The 19,969-nt window shown below is 41.2% G+C and overlaps 1 protein-coding gene and 1 pseudogene across 1 annotated transcript; both read right to left on the reverse strand.

Annotated features, from left to right (window-relative positions):
* LOC109232699 lies at positions 354 to 3,520 on the reverse strand (annotated as a pseudogene).
* LOC109232388 lies at positions 8,717 to 12,759 on the reverse strand. The gene is made up of 6 exons (XM_019398131.1): positions 12,454 to 12,759; positions 12,228 to 12,304; positions 12,025 to 12,141; positions 10,526 to 10,606; positions 10,349 to 10,447; positions 8,717 to 9,400 (listed from the first exon to the last, which is right to left on the reverse strand). Coding segments are annotated over exons 2-6 (561 nt in total). The 5' UTR covers positions 12,229 to 12,304; positions 12,454 to 12,759; the 3' UTR covers positions 8,717 to 9,137.

The following is a 19,969-nucleotide window of genomic DNA, read 5'->3' on the forward strand; positions in this document are numbered from 1 at the left end:
CGGAATTCGATTCCGGGCATACGCCCAAGTCCCATATTTTCATACGGACCTACCGGGACCGTCAAATCACGGGTCCGGGTCCGTTTACCCAAAATATTGACCGAAGTCAAATTTATTCATATTAATATCAAAATTTAGCATTTTTCACACAGAATTCATATTTAAGCTTTCCGGCTACGCGCCCGGACTGCGCACACAAATCGAGGCAACCCTAAATGAGGTTTTCAAGGCCTCGGAAGTACAGAATGGGTAAGAAAATAGGTGATGAGTGATGACCCTTTGGGTCGTCACATTCTCCACCTCTAAATCAACTGTTCGTCCTCGAACGGACAAAAGAAAGAAGTACCTAAGTCGGGAAAAAGATGAGGATAACGACCCCGCATATCGGACTCGGACTCCCAGGTCGATGCCTCAGGAGGCTGACCTCTCCACTGAACACGAACAGAAGGAAAACTCTTGGATCTCAACTGAGGAACCTGCCGGTCTAGAATAGCTACGGCTCCTCCTCATAAGACAAATCCTTGTCCAACTGGACAGTGCTGAAGTCTAACACGTGGGCTGGATCGCCGTGATACCTCCGAAGCATGGATACATGAAAAACTGGATACACGGCTGATAAGCTAGGCGGCAATGCAAGTCTATAAGCCACCTCTCCCACTCGATCAAGAACCTCAAACGGACCAATGAACCTTGGGCTAAGCTTGCCCTTTTTCCCAAATCTCATCACGCCCTTCATAGGCGACACTCGGAGCAATACCCGCTCACCAACCATAAATGCCACATCTCGAACCTTGCGGTCTGCATAACTCTTTTGCCTAGCCTGAGCTGAACGAAGCCTATCCTGAATGATCTTGACCTTGTCCAAGGCCTCCTGAACCTAATCTGTACCCAACAACCGAGCCTCTCCCGGCTCAAACCATCCAACCGGAGACCGACATCGCCTACCATATAAAGCCTCATAAGGGGCCATCTGGATGCTTGACTGGTAGCTGTTGTTGTAGGCAAACTCCGTCAAAGGCAAGAACTGATCCCACGAACCTCCAAAGTCAATAACATAAGCTCGAAGCATATCCTCCAAAATCTGAATAGTCCGCTCGGACTGCCCGTCCGTCTGGGGATGAAATGTTGTGCTCAACTCAACCCGTGTGCCCAACTCTCGCTGAACTGCTCTCCAGAAGCGCGAGGTAAACTGCGCACCCCGGTCCGAAATGATAGATGCTGGCACACCATGAAGGCGAACAATCTCCCGGATATAAATCTCAGCTAATCTCTCGGATGAATAGGAGATTGCCACATGAATGAAATGCGCTGACTTGGTCAGCCTATCCACAATGACCCAAACTGCATCGAACTTCTTCCGAGTCAACGGAAGTCCAGTAACGAAGTCTATTGTGATCCTCTCCCACTTCCACTCGGGAAGCTCAATCCTCTGAAATACACCACCAGGCCTCAGATGCTCATATTTAACCTGCTGACAATTCAAACAACGAGCCACATATGCTACGATATCCTTCTTCATTCTACGCCACGAATAATGCTGCCGCAAATCCTGATACATCTTCGCGGCGCCCGGATGAATAGAGTATCTGGAGCTATGGGTCTCCTCTAAAATCAACTCTCGAAGCCCATCCACATTGGGCACACAAACTCGCCCCTGCAATCTCAAAACTCCATCCGCATCTAAGGTAACCTGCTTGGCACCTCCTCGCTGCACCGTGTCTCTAAGGACACACAAATGAGGATCATCAACTGCCGATTACGGATACGCTCCAAAAATGAAGAACGAGCGACCGTGCAAGCTAACACACGACTGGGCTCAGAAACATCCAGTCTCACGAACTGATTGGCTAAAGCCTGAACATCCAAAGCAAGCGGCCTCTGACTGACCGGAATATAAGCAAGACTGCCCATACTGGCTGACTTCCTACTCAAAGCATTGGCCACCACATTGGCCTTCCCCGGATGTTACAGAATGGTGACATCATAATCCTTCAACAATTCCAACCACCTCCTCTGCCTCAAATTCAACTCCTTTTGCTTGAACAAGTACTGAAGACTCTTGTGATCAGTGAACACCTCACACGCCACGCCATACAGATAATGCCTCCAAATCTTCAAGGCGTGAACTATGGCTGCCAACTCTAGATCATGCACTGGATAGTTCTTCTCATGAATTTTCAACTGTCTCAAAGCATAGGCAATGACCTTTCCATCCTGCATCAACACTGCTCCAAGCCCAATAGGGAAGCATCACAATAGACTGTATAGGGCCCTGAACCTGTGGGCAAAACCAACACGGGTGCCGTAGTCAGAGTTGTCTTGAGCTTCTGAAAGCTCGCCTCACACTCATCCGACCATCTGAACTAGGCACCCTTCTGGGTCAATCTGGTCATCGGGGCTGCAATAGATGAAAACCCCTCCACGAACCGTCTGTAGTAGCCTGCCAACCCCAAGAAACTCCGAATCTCTGTAACTGATGCTGGTCTAGGCCAGCTCTTGATTGCCTCTATCTTCTTTGGGTCCACCTGAATACCCTCGGCTGATACAACATGACCCAAAAATGCAACCGAACCCAACCAGAATTCACACTTCGAGAACTTAGCATATAACTGACTATCCCTCAGAGTCCGAAGAACCACTCTAAGATGTTGCTCGTGCTCCTCCTAGATGCAGGAGTATATCAATATATCATCAATGAACACTATCACGAATGAATCCAAATAAGGCCTGAACACTCGGTTCATCAGGTCCATGAAAGCTGCTGGGGCATTTGTCAACCCAAATGACATAACCAAGAACTCATAATGCCCATACCGAGTGCGGAAGGCTTTCTTAGGGACATCGGATGCCCTAATCCTTAACTGATGGTAACCAGATCGCAAGTCAATCTTGGAAAATACCCTGGCACCCTGAAGCTGGTCGAACAAATCATCAATCCTCGGCAGTGGATACTTATTCTTGACCGTTACCTTATTCAATTGCCGGTAATCAGTACACATTCTCTTTGACCCATCCTTCTTCTTGACAAATAACACCGGCGCACCCCAAGGTGAGACACTGGGCCTAATGAAACGCTTCTCAAGCAAATCCTGCAACTGTTCTTTTAACTCCTTCAACTCCGGCGGGGCCATACGATATGGCGGAATAGAAATGGGCCGAGTTCCCGGAGCCAGATCAATGCAGAAATCTATATCCCTGTCGGGTGGCATACCAGGCAAGTCTGAAGGAAAAACATCAGGGAAATCATGACCAACGGGCACAGAATCAATAGAGGGAACCTCAGCACTGGAATCCCGAACATAAGCTAAATAAGCCAAACACCCCTTCTCGACCATACGCCGAGCCTTCACATACGATATGACACTGCGGGTAGAATGACCTGGAGTCCCTCTCCACTCTAAACGAGGCATACCCGGTAAAGCTAAGGTCACCGTCTTGGCATGCAGTCCAAGATAGCGTGATAGGGTGATAACCAATCCATCCCCAATATAATGTCAAAGTCGACCATATTTAAAAGCAATAAATCTACACGAGTCTCCAGGCCCCCAATCACCACAACACCATAGCGATGGACTCGATCGACCACAATAGAATCACCCACCGGTGTAGACACATAAACAGGAATACCCAATGCATCACTAGGCATGATCAAATACGGGGCGAAATAGGATGACACATACGAATACGTATACCCCGGATCAAACAACACTGAAGCATCTCTATCACAAACCAGAACCGTACCTGTAATAACCGCATCTGAAGCCTCTGCCTCGGCCTAGCCTGAAGAGCATAACATCGGGGTTGGGCCCCACCACCCTGAACCATATCTCTAGGTCGAACTGCTGCTGGATGGCCTCCACCCCTGGCGGTCTGAGCTCCACCTCTATGACCTTTACCTCCACCTCTAGTACCTCTACCCCCGCCTCTAGCTGGCTGGGCTGGCTGTGGAGCATCTGGTGCCTGAATCATAGGACGGGGACCCTACTGCTGCGACTGAGTACCCCTCAATCTCGGACAAGCCCTCCTGATGTGGCCATACTCACCACACTCATAACATCCCTCCGAACGTTGTGGCTGAGGAAACTGAGGCTGACCCTGGCAACCTGAATGACCCCCACGGAAACTCTGAAGTGGCGGTGCGCTGATAGGAGCTGGCGGTGCACTGAATGCCTGCTGATCAGAATAATGTGCCTGAGAACCACGGCCACCTGATGCACCGTGAGAAATCTGGAGAGCTGATTGAAAGGGCCTAGGAGGATGGCCTCTGCCATATGAATCTCTACCTCCAGACGAGGTACCACTGAATCTGCCGGAATGACGGGCTCTCTTGTCTCCCCCGTGACCACCTCCCTGTGATAGAACCATCTCAACTCTGCGGGCCACATTGGTCGCCTCCTGAAAGCTGATCTCACTGCCAGTCTCCCTATCCATCTGGAGACGAATCGGCTGGATCAAACCATCAATAAATCTCCTCACCCTCTCTCCCTCTCGGTGGGAAGTATAACAAGAGCATGGCGAGCTAGATCAATGAACCTGGTCTCATATTGAGTGACCGTCATAGAACCCTGCTGGAGGCGCTCAAACTGCCTCTGATAAGCATCTCTCTGAGTAACGGGGAGAAACTTCTCCAGAAACAACTCTAAAAACTGCTCCCAAGTCAAAGACGGCAACCATGCTGGTCTGGCTAAGCAATAATCTCTCCACCAAGTCTTGGCAGATCCAGATAGGCGAAAGGCGGTAAAATCGACCCCATTGGTCTCAACAATACCCATGTTCCGAAGAACCTCGTGGCAGCTATATAAGAAATCCTGGGGATCCTCAGAAGAAGCACCGCTGAATGTAGTAGTGAAGAGCTTGGTGAACCTATCCAACCTCCATAAAGCATCGGCAGACATAGCTGCCCCATCACCGTCCTGGGCTACCACACCCGGCTGAGCTGCTCCAACTGGCTGAACTGCTGGAGTCTGAATCAGGGGAACTCCCTGCTCCGGAGTACGAGTAGCAGGAGTCTGGGCCCCTCCTCCAGCCTGAGAGACGGCTGGTGCTATCGGAAGCATACCTGCTCGGGTAACGCTCTCCATGAGGCCCACCAATCGGACTAGAGCGTCCTGAAGAACTGGGGTAGCAATAAACCCCTCTGGGACCTGAGTTGGGCCCACCGGAACTGCTGGGGCTGGGGCCGGAACCTCCTCGTCGAAGTCAACCTGAGGCTCCGCCACTGGTGCTACTGCTCGGGGCTGAGCTCCGCCCTTACCTCGGCCTCTAGCACGGCCTCGGCCTCGCCCTCTGCCCCTAGCGGGAGCTGTCTGGGGCTCAGACTGCTGATCGAAAGATGAAGAAGCGCGTGTTCTCGCCATCTGCGAGAGAACAGAGTAGAAATTCAATTAGCATTGAGAAACCAAACCGTACGACGAGAAAGAACAATTGTGAAACTTTTCCTAACTCGGTAGCCTCTGGGGATAAATACAGATGTCTCCGTACCGATCCCTCAGACTCTACTAAGCTTGTCCGTGAGTTGTGAGACCTATGTAACCTAGAGCTCTAATACCAACTTGACACGATCCGGATTTTCCACCCTCGTGAGTCGTGATGGCGCCTACTAATGAGAGCTAGGCAAGCCAAATTTAATTACTTGTCCATTAATTATCTATTCCATTTAACAATTTACGGCAATAATACAAAAAAAATAACGAAATTCAATAATAAGCGGAAGTCTTAACATTTTATAGAACTGAATAAAAATGCGGAAAGTTCAACAAAATCCTCTACCCAAGACTGGTGTCACTGTACTCACGAACTGCTAAGAATACTACATACAAACGTCTGAAAGAGAATATAAGTTGTTTGTCTCGATTAGAATGAGATAACAGATAAAATAAAGGATAGAGGAGACGCCGGGCCTGCAGACGCCTGCAAGGCTACCTCGGGTCTCGCTGAAATGAAGCCTGCTCTCACACTACTGCTGTTGCTGCTCGAAACCTAGACCTGTGCAAAATAGCACAGAGTGTAGTATCAGCACAACCAACCCCATGTGCTGGTAAATGTCTAGCCTAACCCCGGCAAAGTAGTGACGAGGCTAGACCGGACCACCACATAAACCTGTGTAGTTATATATATACATCGGAATCGAAATACAAGACAAGTAAACAATATGGGAGGGGAAGCATGTTGTGGGGAGATAACAGTATTAGCAGTAAATCCAGAGTAACAGTCTAAAGACAGCTTAAAATTTACAGCGGACAAGAGACTAATATCCAAAATAAACACACTTGTATCAATAATTGTTGCGGCGCGCAACCCGATCCCAATATATATAACATTACTGTTGCGGCATGCAACCCGAGCAATATCGTTTAGCATTGTTGCGGCGTGCAACCCGATCCACAAATATCATTGTTGCGGCATGCAACCCGATCCATATCACTTAGCATTGTTGCGGCGCGCAACCCGATCCACAAATATCATTTAATGCACGGAATCACCCTTTGTGCTTTAACACTCTTCCTCACCCAATCAACAAATCACAAACAAGGGCAAGGGAATAATAAAACAAGAATGGAAGTCCCGGCAAGGGTACACAAACAAACAAATAAAAACCCGGCAAGGGTACAACATCAATAACCAACAACGTCCCGACAAGGGAATAAATCATTAACTCTTCTCTTTCTTTCACTTTCATCTCAAAGTTCACATTATAACTTGAGCCACATCTCCAAGGAGTTACTTATCTCATATACCTTCACAATTTGTATTTCAACCCGAGCCAATGCTCCACGAAGTTCAAAGATCACAATCTCTTTCACAAGATCTTTACAACATGTGGAAGTCATCATTTAAGCATGGAAGGCATAACAACAACCAAACTATTTGCAAAACAAGGACTCACGGTCATGCAAGACACCAATGTATAGATACTCGTCACCATGTCTATACATCGTACTCGACAATTAGCAAGTTACAAATAAGACTCAACTCCTATTCCCTCAAGCAAGGGTTAAACCAAACACTTACCTCGATGCCTTGAACTCAACTCAACCTCAGCCTCAACTTTGGCTTTACCCCGTGATTCCACCTCCAATCCGCTCGAATCTAGTCACAAATTACTTAATTGCTTTAATAAACACTAAATGAATCAATTTGGATGCATAAAAATGAATTTCCCAAAGCTTTTCCCAAAAATTCCAAAATCGCCCCCGGGCCCACGTGGTCAAAACCCGAGATTCGAACCAAAACCCGGTTACCCATTCCCCCAATTTTTAGAAAACCTAGGTTCTACCCAAGACCCTCAATTTCACCCATGAAAATCTTTGATTTTAAGTGGAAAATATGTTAAATGATGTTAATGATTGAAAGAATTAAGTAAAAATCGACTTACAAATGATTTGGGATGAAACTTGTTCTTGAAAAATCGCCTAAGGAGTTGTATTTTGAAGTGGGGTGAAAAATGGCCTAAAATTCGACTAAGTATGAAAATTGCTGGACTGCAGATATGGGAATTGCGAACTGCGAACCCCGACAAATGTGAGAATTGCGAACCATAGTTCGCATTTGCGAACTCAGACCCATCTGGAGCCTTCGCATTTGCGAATAAGGCCTCGCATTTGCGAACACTTGACCTTCGCTTTTGCGAAGGATTTCTTCGCATTTGCGATCCGAGGCAGGCCTGGGCTGGTTTCGCATTTGCGATCCAGCCTTCGCATTTGCGAGTTCGCATTTGCGAACCAGCCTTCGCAAATGCGAAGCCTGCAGGCCTGATCATACCAGATTTTTTTTTAAGTTTAAAAATGCACTCCGACACCTACCCAAAACTCACCCGAGCCCTCGGGGCTCCAAACCAAATATGCACACAACCTCAAAAACATCCTACGGACTTACTCGCGCGATCAAATCGCCAAAATAACATGATATACATTGAATCAAGCCTCAAAACTCATGATTTCTTCCAAATTTTCATAAAACATCAAATTTTCCATTTCAAGTCCGAAACACGTCAAACGACGTCCGTTTTCAACCAAACTTTACAGAAAACGCTTAAACCATATATAAGACTTGTACCGGGCGCCGGAACCAAAATACGAGCCCGATACCATAGTCTTTTAATCAAATTTCATTTTCATTTTCCTTAATCATTTCCAGAAAACAATTTCACACAAAAATTCATTTCTCAGGCTTGGGACCTCGGAATTCGATTCCGGGCATACGCCCAAGTCCCATATTTTCCTACGGACCCACCGGGACCGTCAAATCACGGGTCCGGGTCCGTTTACCCAAAATGTTGAGCGAAGTCAAATTTATTCATATTAATATCAAAATTTAGCATTTTTCACACAGAATTCATATTTAAGCTTTCCGGCTACGCGCCCGGACTGCGCACACAAATCGAGGCAACCCTAAATGAGGTTTTCAAGGCCTCGGAAGTACAGAATGGGTAAGAAAACGGGTGATGACTCTTTGGGTCGTCACAACAACAATCTCGAGATAACTAATCCCGAAATAATTAGTCCTAGGATGAGTTGTTTCCCAACCAAACGACTCCTAAGTTCTCGGGTGCAACAACTGAGTAAGTGGTTGTATCCTGCCTTATACATAATTCAATTATGCTTGTGTTTATGGTGCAGAAGGCATTATGACATTGGGGAAAAGTCTAAACTGACAATGAATATTTGGTCTAAAAAAGGTACAACAAACATAACATTAAGGACAAGACTCAAAAATGTAATGTCTCCAAAACAAGTTTAAGTTCCATTAATGAGGACTAACCAACAATTTCAACTAATAAAGGAGCCATGACAGCAAGAAAGTTTGGCTATTCACTGATGCTAAAGGTAAAAACAGATAAAACATAACTTTTCACAGGGAAAACATTACTTACTGGTCAATGACACTTTTAAATTGAAATTAAGCACTTGCAGCTAGACGATGGTGTAACACGTCAACAGTCTGAAGATGCAGAATTTTCTGCAAAGAGGATGAGTTTTATCGTAAAAGAAATCATCTCATTAAGGTTGCTCTTTGAAGAGTTTCTAGTTCAGTTATAACTTGGTCAAGCGCGACCAATTGCAGTCAGAAACTTTCACAATTAGTATGCAGGCTAGAACAATCCTATTTGAAAGTTATTACTCGGACAATACGGACTGTTAAGAATCTTGATCTCCTTTACGAAGATGTGTCTTTTGACTTTGATCAGCTTTTACTAGCCTTCCTCTTGCCCGAGGATCAAGTTTTACATCAGCTGTTTCTTTTGAGCCCTTATTTCCAATTGTAGGGTTTTCAGCTTGAATTGATTTTGGAAAAATTTTGCACCTGGTGTGATGTCTGTTTTGACATGAATTGCAACTTTTCAAGCCTGAAATTAGTTCTGCTTTCGTCTTGCCCCTATTTCTTATCATCTGATCATTATCTGCAAACAAAATTCCAATACTTTCAGCAAAATAGTGCAGAATCAAGAATAACTTTTGGAAATGTATCAGCAAAATTCCTATTTCTCATCTAAGCAAATTTGTTAGATGAGTTGGTAAGTTCATTTCTGATGCGAGAATAATGCAGATCCGTCGTGCTCAATCAAATACAGCAAATTTCCCTTGATGTCTCACTGAAAACCAGTACTTATATGTTGATTATGTGCATGAAGTGTATTTATTTGAATAGCCGAAGTATATATCCGATGCACTGGCAAACTACGCGAGGGTATCATTAGTCATGTTAGTGTAGAATCACCCCTTATTACTCTGCTTTATCCATTTAGGTAATATGGAGAGACAACATAAATTCCCCTTGATGTCTCACTGAAAACCAGTACTTATATGTTGATTATGTGCATGAAGTGTATTTATTTGTATAGCCGAAGTATATATCCGATGCACTGGGAAACTACGCGAGGGTATCATTAGTCATGTTAGTGTAGAATCACCCCTTATTACTCTGCTTTATCCATTTAGGTAATATGGAGAGACAACATATTACCTAAAAGGTGTGGTATCATTATCAGCAGAACTCGTGCGAAGTAGCTCACAAATCGCAATGAAGATGAACCTACTCTACATACCTATTACGGGTTTCCTTTTCTTATACACAGCCACACTTACTGGCCCGAAAATAACAATTTTAAATTTAAGGTATCAGCAAAAAGCTGTTCAGATCCATAAGGACGGGGAATGTAAGATTTACATGATAATGTCAACAAAAAGCACGTAAAATGTAAATGTCAAGTGCATTTTCAGGTTTCTTCCATCGCACTTTGTTCATGAACAAATACGGTTGTGCTACACCATTCAGTATCTAGAAGTTCAAGTTTGGGTTACCCCCACGAAGGAGTTAATTCTACAATGCAAAGTTTATCAGGGATTACCAGGACTTGATAAGACTGCACGTGGTCGTGGGACTGAACTGGCCCTTGCATTTGTTTTGCTTCCACCAGAAATGTTTTGGTTATTGTCCTTTGTTCTCCCTGACCAATCAGCAGAGTGAATGCCAATCCGCTTTTAAAGTAGGCGGTAACAAAAAGTTGTAAAAAGAAGTATGTAACCTGTTGATGATGAAATCCCATGTCTATCTGGGCTTAAAATACATGCTCGGGGTATCCTCACAACTGATGTTGGCGAATCATCTTTATACACCATCAGAAAAGAGCAAAGGAGAAAAAGCAAGGAAAAGGTCAGACACTACTAAAGCTGAGAACAAATAAAATGATGGATATGGAAAGGCAATGATGTATTGATGGAATCAGTTGAATACTACAATAGTATGTCCGAAGTTGTTGCTGGATGTTAATATGCAAACTCCCATTTTTTGCTTAAATCCAACCATCTATACTGTGTGTGTCATGGTTTTGAAAATGGTGTACTGTGAAATTAACCAACAAATCAAAGCCTTCAATGAGCATTATGCAAGACAACAAAACGTGAGAAGTAGCAAGAACTACAGGGATTTGGAGACTTAAAACAAAACATATTCTCATAGTCACAAGATAGAAGATGGATATGCATCCGCTAAAGCTGACCTGGTTGATCAACCATAGAAAGCTGTGGTATTAGTGGTAATCAAGCGACACATCAGAAAGCTTTTGAATAGGGTCATCAAACACAGTACAGTACTGGAAGGAAGTCTAATCATGCAACACATCAGGATTCAGCTCAAAATAGACAAGGTCAAGGACCAGCATACACAAAATGGAAATGCTCTAAGCCTCTACTTCTAGGATTATTTACAAGTAGAAATCTGTAAGAGGTTAAGTAGAATATGATGCCGTGCATTATTCCTTTGCTTGCATCAGGATATTACAATTAAATCCATACTTACAATGTGCCATGCTTAAGGAAAGCAGGAGTATACGCAAAAGAAAACTAAGTCAACTACAATTAGTTTGATGAATTGTATAGAACCATCATTACAGCATTTTAAGAAACAAATAGCAAGTCAGACCAATGTCGCCATGTCGATATCCATTTACAAGAAAAATTTAAATCGAAAAATAGATCCTCTACATCCATATCAACTCGACAATCAAAGCCTATTCAATTCAACTACACCTAAATATAATAGATGAGCCTCCACATCCATTTCGCTCCATTTGAGCTGATTTCATCCAATATTGACTAACAATTAGTCTTCTACGGCAAATTAATTAGGATCTGTTTAAAACTAGAGGTACTTAGTTATCACAACACTGACATACAAGTCTAAATAGCAAAAAATTATAATATCTAGAAGGTTTGATTTTGGGCTAAAGCTATAGGAAGGTATGATGTTGATCCAGAATCCTCATAAAACAGAATTTTTTTAAGTTCCCCTAATCTTGCATGATAAAGAGCAATCCAAAAATAGTTAATCACAACAACAACAACAACCCAGTGTAATCACATAAGTGGGGTCTGGGCAGAGTAGTGTGTTGTTTCCAATAGACCCTCAGCTCTCACACACACACACAAAAGCTAAAATAGAAATTGATTGCAAGACCAAGTTATATTAGCAAAAAACAAAGATAATATAAGAATGAAAGATGGGATTCAACAGACAAAAGTATACCTGAAGAAGATAAGTCACTTAAGGAAAGGGATTCAAAAGCCTTCAATGATGGCAAAGACTCATATGCATACTCATCGTCTTCTTCTTTCTGTTGCCTCACCTTAACCCTTGGGTACACTTCCAAATTTCAAAAAAAAAAAAAATCAGAATCCAATATGCATAGAAGATTAAAGAAAATAAAACAAACCAAAATTGGAACTCACTTTGACTTTTGACTTGCAGAAGCTTAAGAATTTAACAAGTAAAATGAATACCAAGAGTCAACCAGCTATCTCTGATTCTGAAAACCCATCTCAGCAAATAATATCAAAAAAGCAAAATCAGGATCATATTCAGAAAAGATCAGAAAATCATAAGAAAACACCCAAAAATTCCACTTGACTTTTGACTTGATAAAGTTTCAAAACTTGACAAGTAACTAAACTTTACCTGCTGCTTGGCTTCAGATGTCTCTAAATTTGATAAAACAATGAATTAGTGGGATTTTTGGGGGTTTAAAGGTGAAATATTTGGTAATGAAAGTGAAAAAGACATGAGAAGCATGTGGTGAATATTCAATGGAAACAAGTAATATAAAAGGTGAAAATCACGTTCTTTTTTGGTAAGTTGATTAAGATTTTGTGTGGGGTTTATACTTGTATTATGCTTTGTTGAGGTCAAAGGGGCAAATTAGAGAATGGATCCTATTTGAAAGAACTTTCGGCAGAATCAGATGCGTTTCAGAAGCATGTACGGTAGGTAATGGTAGAAAGATGGTCAACTAATTGCTGGTTCCTTTCACGTTTCCGTTTCCTTTTTGTCTCTTTCTCTCTTTTTTTATGTAACGTGCCAAGTAGGAATAGGACTTACATGCTTTTAGGATTGCAAGAGGTGCACGTGTCACCTTAGACAAACTCCATATCGTAATGAGAATGGAAAGTGAGGATAAATCCGTACGGGTCTAGGATAGTAATTGTAAATTTATTTTAGATTTTTTATGTATCACAATGTCCTATACATGCATAGGCGGATACAATATTTTAATTTGATTCATTTATTCATTAGGTTCTTATTACTAGGGGTGTTCATGGTTCAGTTTTGATCAGTTTTTCCTTTAAAGAAATCAAACCAAGTAAGTCGGTTCTTAAAATATTGGAACCAAACCAAACCAATTAAGTCGATTTTTTATCGATCCGATTTTTGTCGGGTTTTCGATTTTTTCGGTTATTTATCGGTTTTTTCTTAAATATGAGACATACACTGCCAAACACATATTCTGGCGACTACGTTTTCAACATAACACTATCAAACCAATTGCTCTTTGAAAAATGTATCATTTACCAAGATATATTGATGATAATTGAATCAAATAGGCTACTTTAAGTACTCAATTAAAAATTGATTATTTTTAACATGAAATAAGTTCTTTTACATAGCAAAAGAAAACTACCAATCAAACTAGAATGAAAAGGCAAAGAATTAGATTATTATATAGCAAAGGACTAGACTAAAAATACAAATGACTAATATGTACCGTAAAATTTATATATATATATATATATATATATATATATATATATATATATATATATATATATATATATAATAAATTTAAATAGCTACTTCTATAGTCGATTTGGTTCGGTTTTCTCCGGTTGTTTTTTTATTAAAACAAAAACCAAACCAATTTTAAAATTCAAAACCAAAGCCAAACCAAACCTAAAATATATCGATTTTTTTGATCGGTTTGGTTCGATTTTTCGGATTTTTTTTTAATATCCCTACTTATCACTAGATTCATCAAACTTTAAAGTTTATCGATTTTAATGTAGTAAGTAATAGTTTTTGAAATATGTTATTTGTTGAAAGCGTTGAGTTTAAAATACGTCGGTTATGTGCTCCATCCGCCATTGTTAATAGGGATGACAATGGAATGAGATTCAACAAAGTAAGATGAGCAAAAAGAATTTATTATCATTATTATTATTGTTGTTGTTGTTATTATTATTTTCGAATTACTCGATTCAAGATAAAATCCATTCTTAAAAGAAAGAACACGGAGATAACTTTTCAGACTCCGAGCTGATATTCAGAATCATCCACAATTATCAATATCTTCAACACATTGCATACATAGTCCGATCAAAAAATAAACTTTGCCAAATCAAAAGTTTTCTTCTTCAAAAATGTCACTCGTGCTATCGAGGCCTCCTTAACTACTATTTTTAATGTCCCCTCTTCTGCCATTTTTGGTAAATACTTAGGTTTTCATCTATCAACACATTTTCCCAAATGGAGAGATTACCAATTCATACTTGATAAAATGAATAATAAGCTTTCGGGCCGGAAAGCTAATCTTACAATCAGTCCTAGTAACTATTCCTAATTATTCCATGCAAACCAACCTTCTCCTCGCTTCTACTAGAAACCACATAAATCGCATCAACGTAACTTTCTTTGGGGATCCACCACAGTAAAAAGAGGATCCACATTGTGAATTGGGATGTGGTCACCAAGCCTAAGCCCCTAGATGGCTTGAGACTCTACAAAACCCATGCCAAAAACTTAGACATGCTAGCAGGTTTACTCTAGTGCTCCCAAAGCAGCACTGTCACGTTGTGGGTGTAACACTCTGTAAATTCGAACTAGGTGTAGACGTGTTAAATGAGTACTGTTTTATTTTAGACATATAAAGTCCTATCAGGATGAGTATAGGTGAAAATAGTCGTTTGGAATCAAGACGAGGAGTGAGGTGCATAAGATTCGATAAAATCGACTAAGTTTTATGGAAGATCTGTCTTTCAGACTGATTTCATGAAGTTCTGTCAGGAATTGGAGAAAAATCAAAACATAAAGTTCTTGGCCTTTAAAATATGTTTCGAACGATATATTGTAGAGCCCGAAAAGATGTGTGTGCAAAACGTTATGTACATTTTACTGGACAATATGCAGATGCGCGCCCAGGTGCGACCGGATGGTCCCGTGCGCGGCCGCGCACTTGTGGCAGTGCTACTGCCCTTCTGCACATTCAGCTTCACATATGGGCCTTCAGGTGCGACGGAGCGCACCCGGTGGGTCATTTTACAAGCCCTACCTCGTCCCCCACACCCCCAAAACACAAAAACTTGCTCTAGAAAGGAAAGCTCTCAAGAACCTAACTCTTCAAAGGTCCCTCCACCATCCAAGGTAAGTTCTAATGGTGATTCTAAGTTAATTTCAATTCTCTAAAACTTTATTAACATGGGTAAACCCTTCAAATCATTAGATATTCGACTGGGACATCATAGTTGAGAGAAGAAACCCTAGAACTCGAATTCAAGAGGATTGAACGTCAAAAGGTAATACCTTCATCCTCCAATTTATTATAGCATTGGATTAATGATTATAAACTCCAAGTTCATGAGATATGAGTTGATAGCTTTAATAGAAAACCATGAACGGTTATAAGCTTGGATTGTTGGTTGTGGATTATTGATTAAGGATATCGTTTATCTTATGGGTGATAAAGAAAGGTGTTGATTATAGCAATTTGAGGTTTTAGAATTCATCTAGGAGCAAGATAATATGTTGTTGGGTGTAGAAACACCATTAATGAGGGCTATGAAGCTTTATACCCACCAAGTGTTTGATAAAAATGTGACCGAAACATGAGTATTATTGCTAATTTGGAATCACTTTTGACTTGTATTGATATAGATTAAATTTGAAAGGGTTGGCGAATGTTGTATTACGCTCAAGAGCAGGAAGTTAAGGTATATGAGACTAACTCTCTATGTTTGGGAATGTTAATGATTCTCCATACACTACGTTTCTTTTACGACATTACTAATTGTCTCATAAATATAGTTAAGCCTAGATCCTTGAATAGTTACAGAAATTCTATTCTCTAGCTGCATAACGCGTTCATGACTTTCATTCTAAACGTTTTGAGCTCAGTGTGTAATCAATAAAGACTTGGGGTTGATGCCAATGAGTCTCAGTCTAGATTACTCAGCATGTCATAAACAATTGAAGTTTCAGTTTTCATAATCAGTTCAAGAATACATGTCTCAGATTCCAGTATCATGTAACTCAATATGATTCAATATTTCAGCATCACATGTTGCAGTATGATTCTCAGTTCCTGAATTTAAATCCCTGAATGTTGAACACCTATATTTGGGCTTGAGGCCGTAGTTTATATGCTTTACGCATATTTGGGCCTGAGGTATGCATTTTGGGCCTGAGGCCGTAGTTATGTATACATATACTTGGGTCTGAGGTCGTAGCTTGTGCACATATATATTGGGCTCGAGGCCATAGTTTATTTAGATAAACTGGTTGTTCATCATTCAGAAGAGGTAGTATTCATATCCTTACTTCCTTTGTTTTGTTCAGTTATCAGTTATCATGTAGTTATCAGTATCAGTTATCATTTCAGTTATCGGTTATCATTTTAGTTTTAGTTTCAACAGTTATCATTTCATTTATCAATTTTCAATTCTCAGTTATTAACTCAGTATCAGTTTCAGCATTTATAGTTCTTTCTTTCAGTTGCTTTACATACAAGTGCAATTCAAATGTACTGACGTCCCTTTTGCCTGGAGCCTGCATCTCACAATGCAGATAATGATTACAGGTTGACGATTTAGAGCGCTAGGATTCTCGTACCAACTATTTGGTGATTCCCAGTTCTTTCGGGGCATTATCATTACCTTACAGTCTTCAGTATTTTCAGACAGTCAATGTTTTCAATACTTCATTAGAGGCTTTATAGACTAGAGTAACAGTTAGACAGAATCGCAGGCTTTTCATGTTAAGCAATGTTTGCTACAGATATGTTTCAGAATTATATTAGTGTTTTCGCACTTGATTTATATCATTCAGACTTTCAGTATATCAACATGTGTTAGTTTATCTTTTGCATTCAGTATGTTATGATCTCACATGTTGATTCCATCCAGCCAGTTGGTTCGCTCGGTCATATGTAGTCAGGCATCGGGTGTCGTGTTACATCCAGGCCCAGGTTCGGGGCATGACAAAGCTTTGTATCAGAGCACTAGGTTCAAGAGTCTTAGGGAGTCTATGAAGCTGTGTCCAGTAGAGTTTCCTTTTATATGTGTATGCCAGCCACTCATATAAATGGTTAACTACCAAGACATTCAGGATTGTCTCATTTCTTTCTACTCTAGGTCATGCCATAAAGCTTATAGCACTAGGTAACCTTCTCATCCTATCGAATTCCAAACGTATCAAATGCCCAGCGACGAGCAAGAAAAACCCAAGGTCCTAGAGAGGTTGATTGCCCATTGGGGTATAATTATGGAGCATAGGTTGGTAATAGATGAGACTTGAAAGGATGCAATGGATAGTAGTACAGATTAGAGCATAATCTTATCAGAAAGTACAAAAGCAGTTATCATATTTTATGGTTATCAGTTTACCTCAAGTATCAGTTATACAGTCTTTTAGTTAGCAGGTTTATGGTTATTCAGTACATCATTATTCTGTTATTTAGTTACCGAATCTTCAATTTTCAGTATATCCAAATTCTGGTAACTTGTGACAGTGATGCATTTGGGTGCTAAAAGAAAATGTAAGTAACAGTAATTACAGCAAAATCTTAGCATGTTTTAGGTCCGGATTAATACCCAAGACTCGTCGGATGATGCAGGAAGTGATTTATCAGATGATGGTATACTCTGAAGGACAAGTTTGTGTATAATAGTGTATCCGTATATGTTTCAAACTTTAGTATTCTGGGAGGGTGAGGGCAGGAACGAGGTAGGTATCTTGGTTGATAAGGACCTCTGTGAACTAGTGGTGGAGGTTAGGAGGGTGAATGACAGGCTGACAACTATTGAGCTAGTTGTTGGAGGTTTTACTTTGAACATAATCAGTACGTACGCACCCCAAGCAGGCTTTGATGAGGAAGTCAAGAGGCGTTTCTGGGAGGATTTAGATAAGATGATGCGTGGTATCCCGCTTACCGAGAAAATTTTCATAGGAGGAGATTTCAATGGACACATTGGAGCGACGTCTAGGGGGCATGATGATGTGCATGGTGTCTTTGGCTTTGGAGATAGAAACGGAGGAGGAACATCTCTGCTGGACTTTGCTAGAGCATTTTATTTGGTGATAGGAAACTCGAGTTTCCTGAAGAAGAGGGAGCAGTTGGTCACCTTTCGGAGTTCGATGGCCGAGGCTCAGATTTATTATTTACTCTGCAGGAAGTCCGATAGAGGTCTTTGCACGGATTTCAAGGTCATCCCGAGTGAGAACCTCTCGACCCTTCATAAGCTCCTGGTCATGGACCTTGAGATCACGAGGAAGAGGAGGAAGAGGGCGATGTATAGCCAACATAGAATCAAGTGGGGAGCCTTGACAGAAGCTAAAGCGCAGGAGTTGGGGTTCAAGTTGGTGACTATGGGGGCTTGGAGGAGTAGTGGGGACGCAAGCGCTATGTGGACCTGTCGCGCCCCCTTTTTCCTCACGGAGTCCGGTTTCGACATTTTGGGACAACTCCTTTCCTGTTAGAATTGGGTATGAGATTTGAAGAGTCGCCACCTAACGGATTAAGGTGCGTTAGGGCACCTAGAACAATTAACTCATGAAACCAGTTTACATTAACAGAGATTGGGTAAGGGCTCGAAATTACCTTGAGGGGAAGGTGTTAGGCACCCCTCGAGGTCCACAACGGTGGGTCCCAGTCAAACTCAATTTAAGTGAATTAGTCTTTAAGGAAATAAAGCAGTTTAAACAGATAGAGATTATTTTAAAAGGGGTCCTAAGTTTATTAGCCTATAGGATCACTTCCATGCAATACTCGGTAACCTTCCCAAAATTGAGGTGTTACGCGTAGCATTAGCGCACAGGTCATCATCTCCTTTACTACCCAATTACCCTCCCCTTTTCAATTATTACCTAAGAGTTCTAATAACATCCAGTACGTACCTTATGCGTGCACTACCCGTCCCTTACCTCTGGCCCTGGAGGTGTTTAGGACCTCTATTTAAGGCGGTTCTAGACTTACCTATGTTGTTTAAAAGGAGAAAACTAAGCGACAAACAAAAGTCAAGTAGGATTGTCACATAAGGAGCAATTAAGTGGGCTCATGTTAACCTCCACAAATAGACAAACAAATGCACGTTGTTCAAACAAGCAATTTTAAATGATTAAGACCCTATAGGCAAGATATCTAGATGAGCATGAACAGAATATATAACAACTTTATTAAGCAAGGCAGCAAGTACTTACCAGTTTGCCTACCGATTTTGTTGATACTCTGAATTTGGGCACGTTTCAAGCAGCAAGAAATCACAGTTTTAAACTCAGAATTCTTAATTATCCTACAGGCTTGCCTAAGTGATAACCGGGCAGAATCCTATAGACATGGTATTTAAGCGGTAAACCAACTACTGATTATAACAGGCATATCTTATCCTTTAGATCCTATAGGTATACTTTCTAAGTGCTGAAACTGGTTACAAGTGTTATTTCCTATAGACATCATATCTAAATGCAGAAACTGATTTTTTATTTATTTCCTATAGGCATGATATCTAAGTGCTAAAATTGATTTTACACATTCCCTATAGGCATGATATCTAAGTGTTGAAACTGATTTTATATATGTATTTCCTATAGGCATGATATCTAAGTGTTGAAACTGATTTTACACATTCCCGATAGGCATGATATCTAAGTGGGTAAAGGCGTTAACAAGTTGCCAAGCAAGTTCAATAAAGAAGATCCTATAGGCATGATCTCTATGCATATATGGAGATTTGAAAATATGGTTCTTGATGCAGAATTGACTAACTAGAAGAAGGATTTCTAGGATGCAAAGTATGAAAATTCAGGATTACAAATTATGAAATAGGTCCTATAGGCATGATTTCTAATGGTATGCACATAAGGAGTCACAACAACCTACAGGCATGATTTCTACCCGAATTCGATAAACGATATATAAAAATCCCTCCCC

Source organism: Nicotiana attenuata, chromosome 9 (genome assembly GCF_001879085.1).
Source record: "Nicotiana attenuata strain UT chromosome 9, NIATTr2, whole genome shotgun sequence".
Classification (NCBI taxonomy): Eukaryota; Viridiplantae; Streptophyta; class Magnoliopsida; order Solanales; family Solanaceae; genus Nicotiana; species Nicotiana attenuata.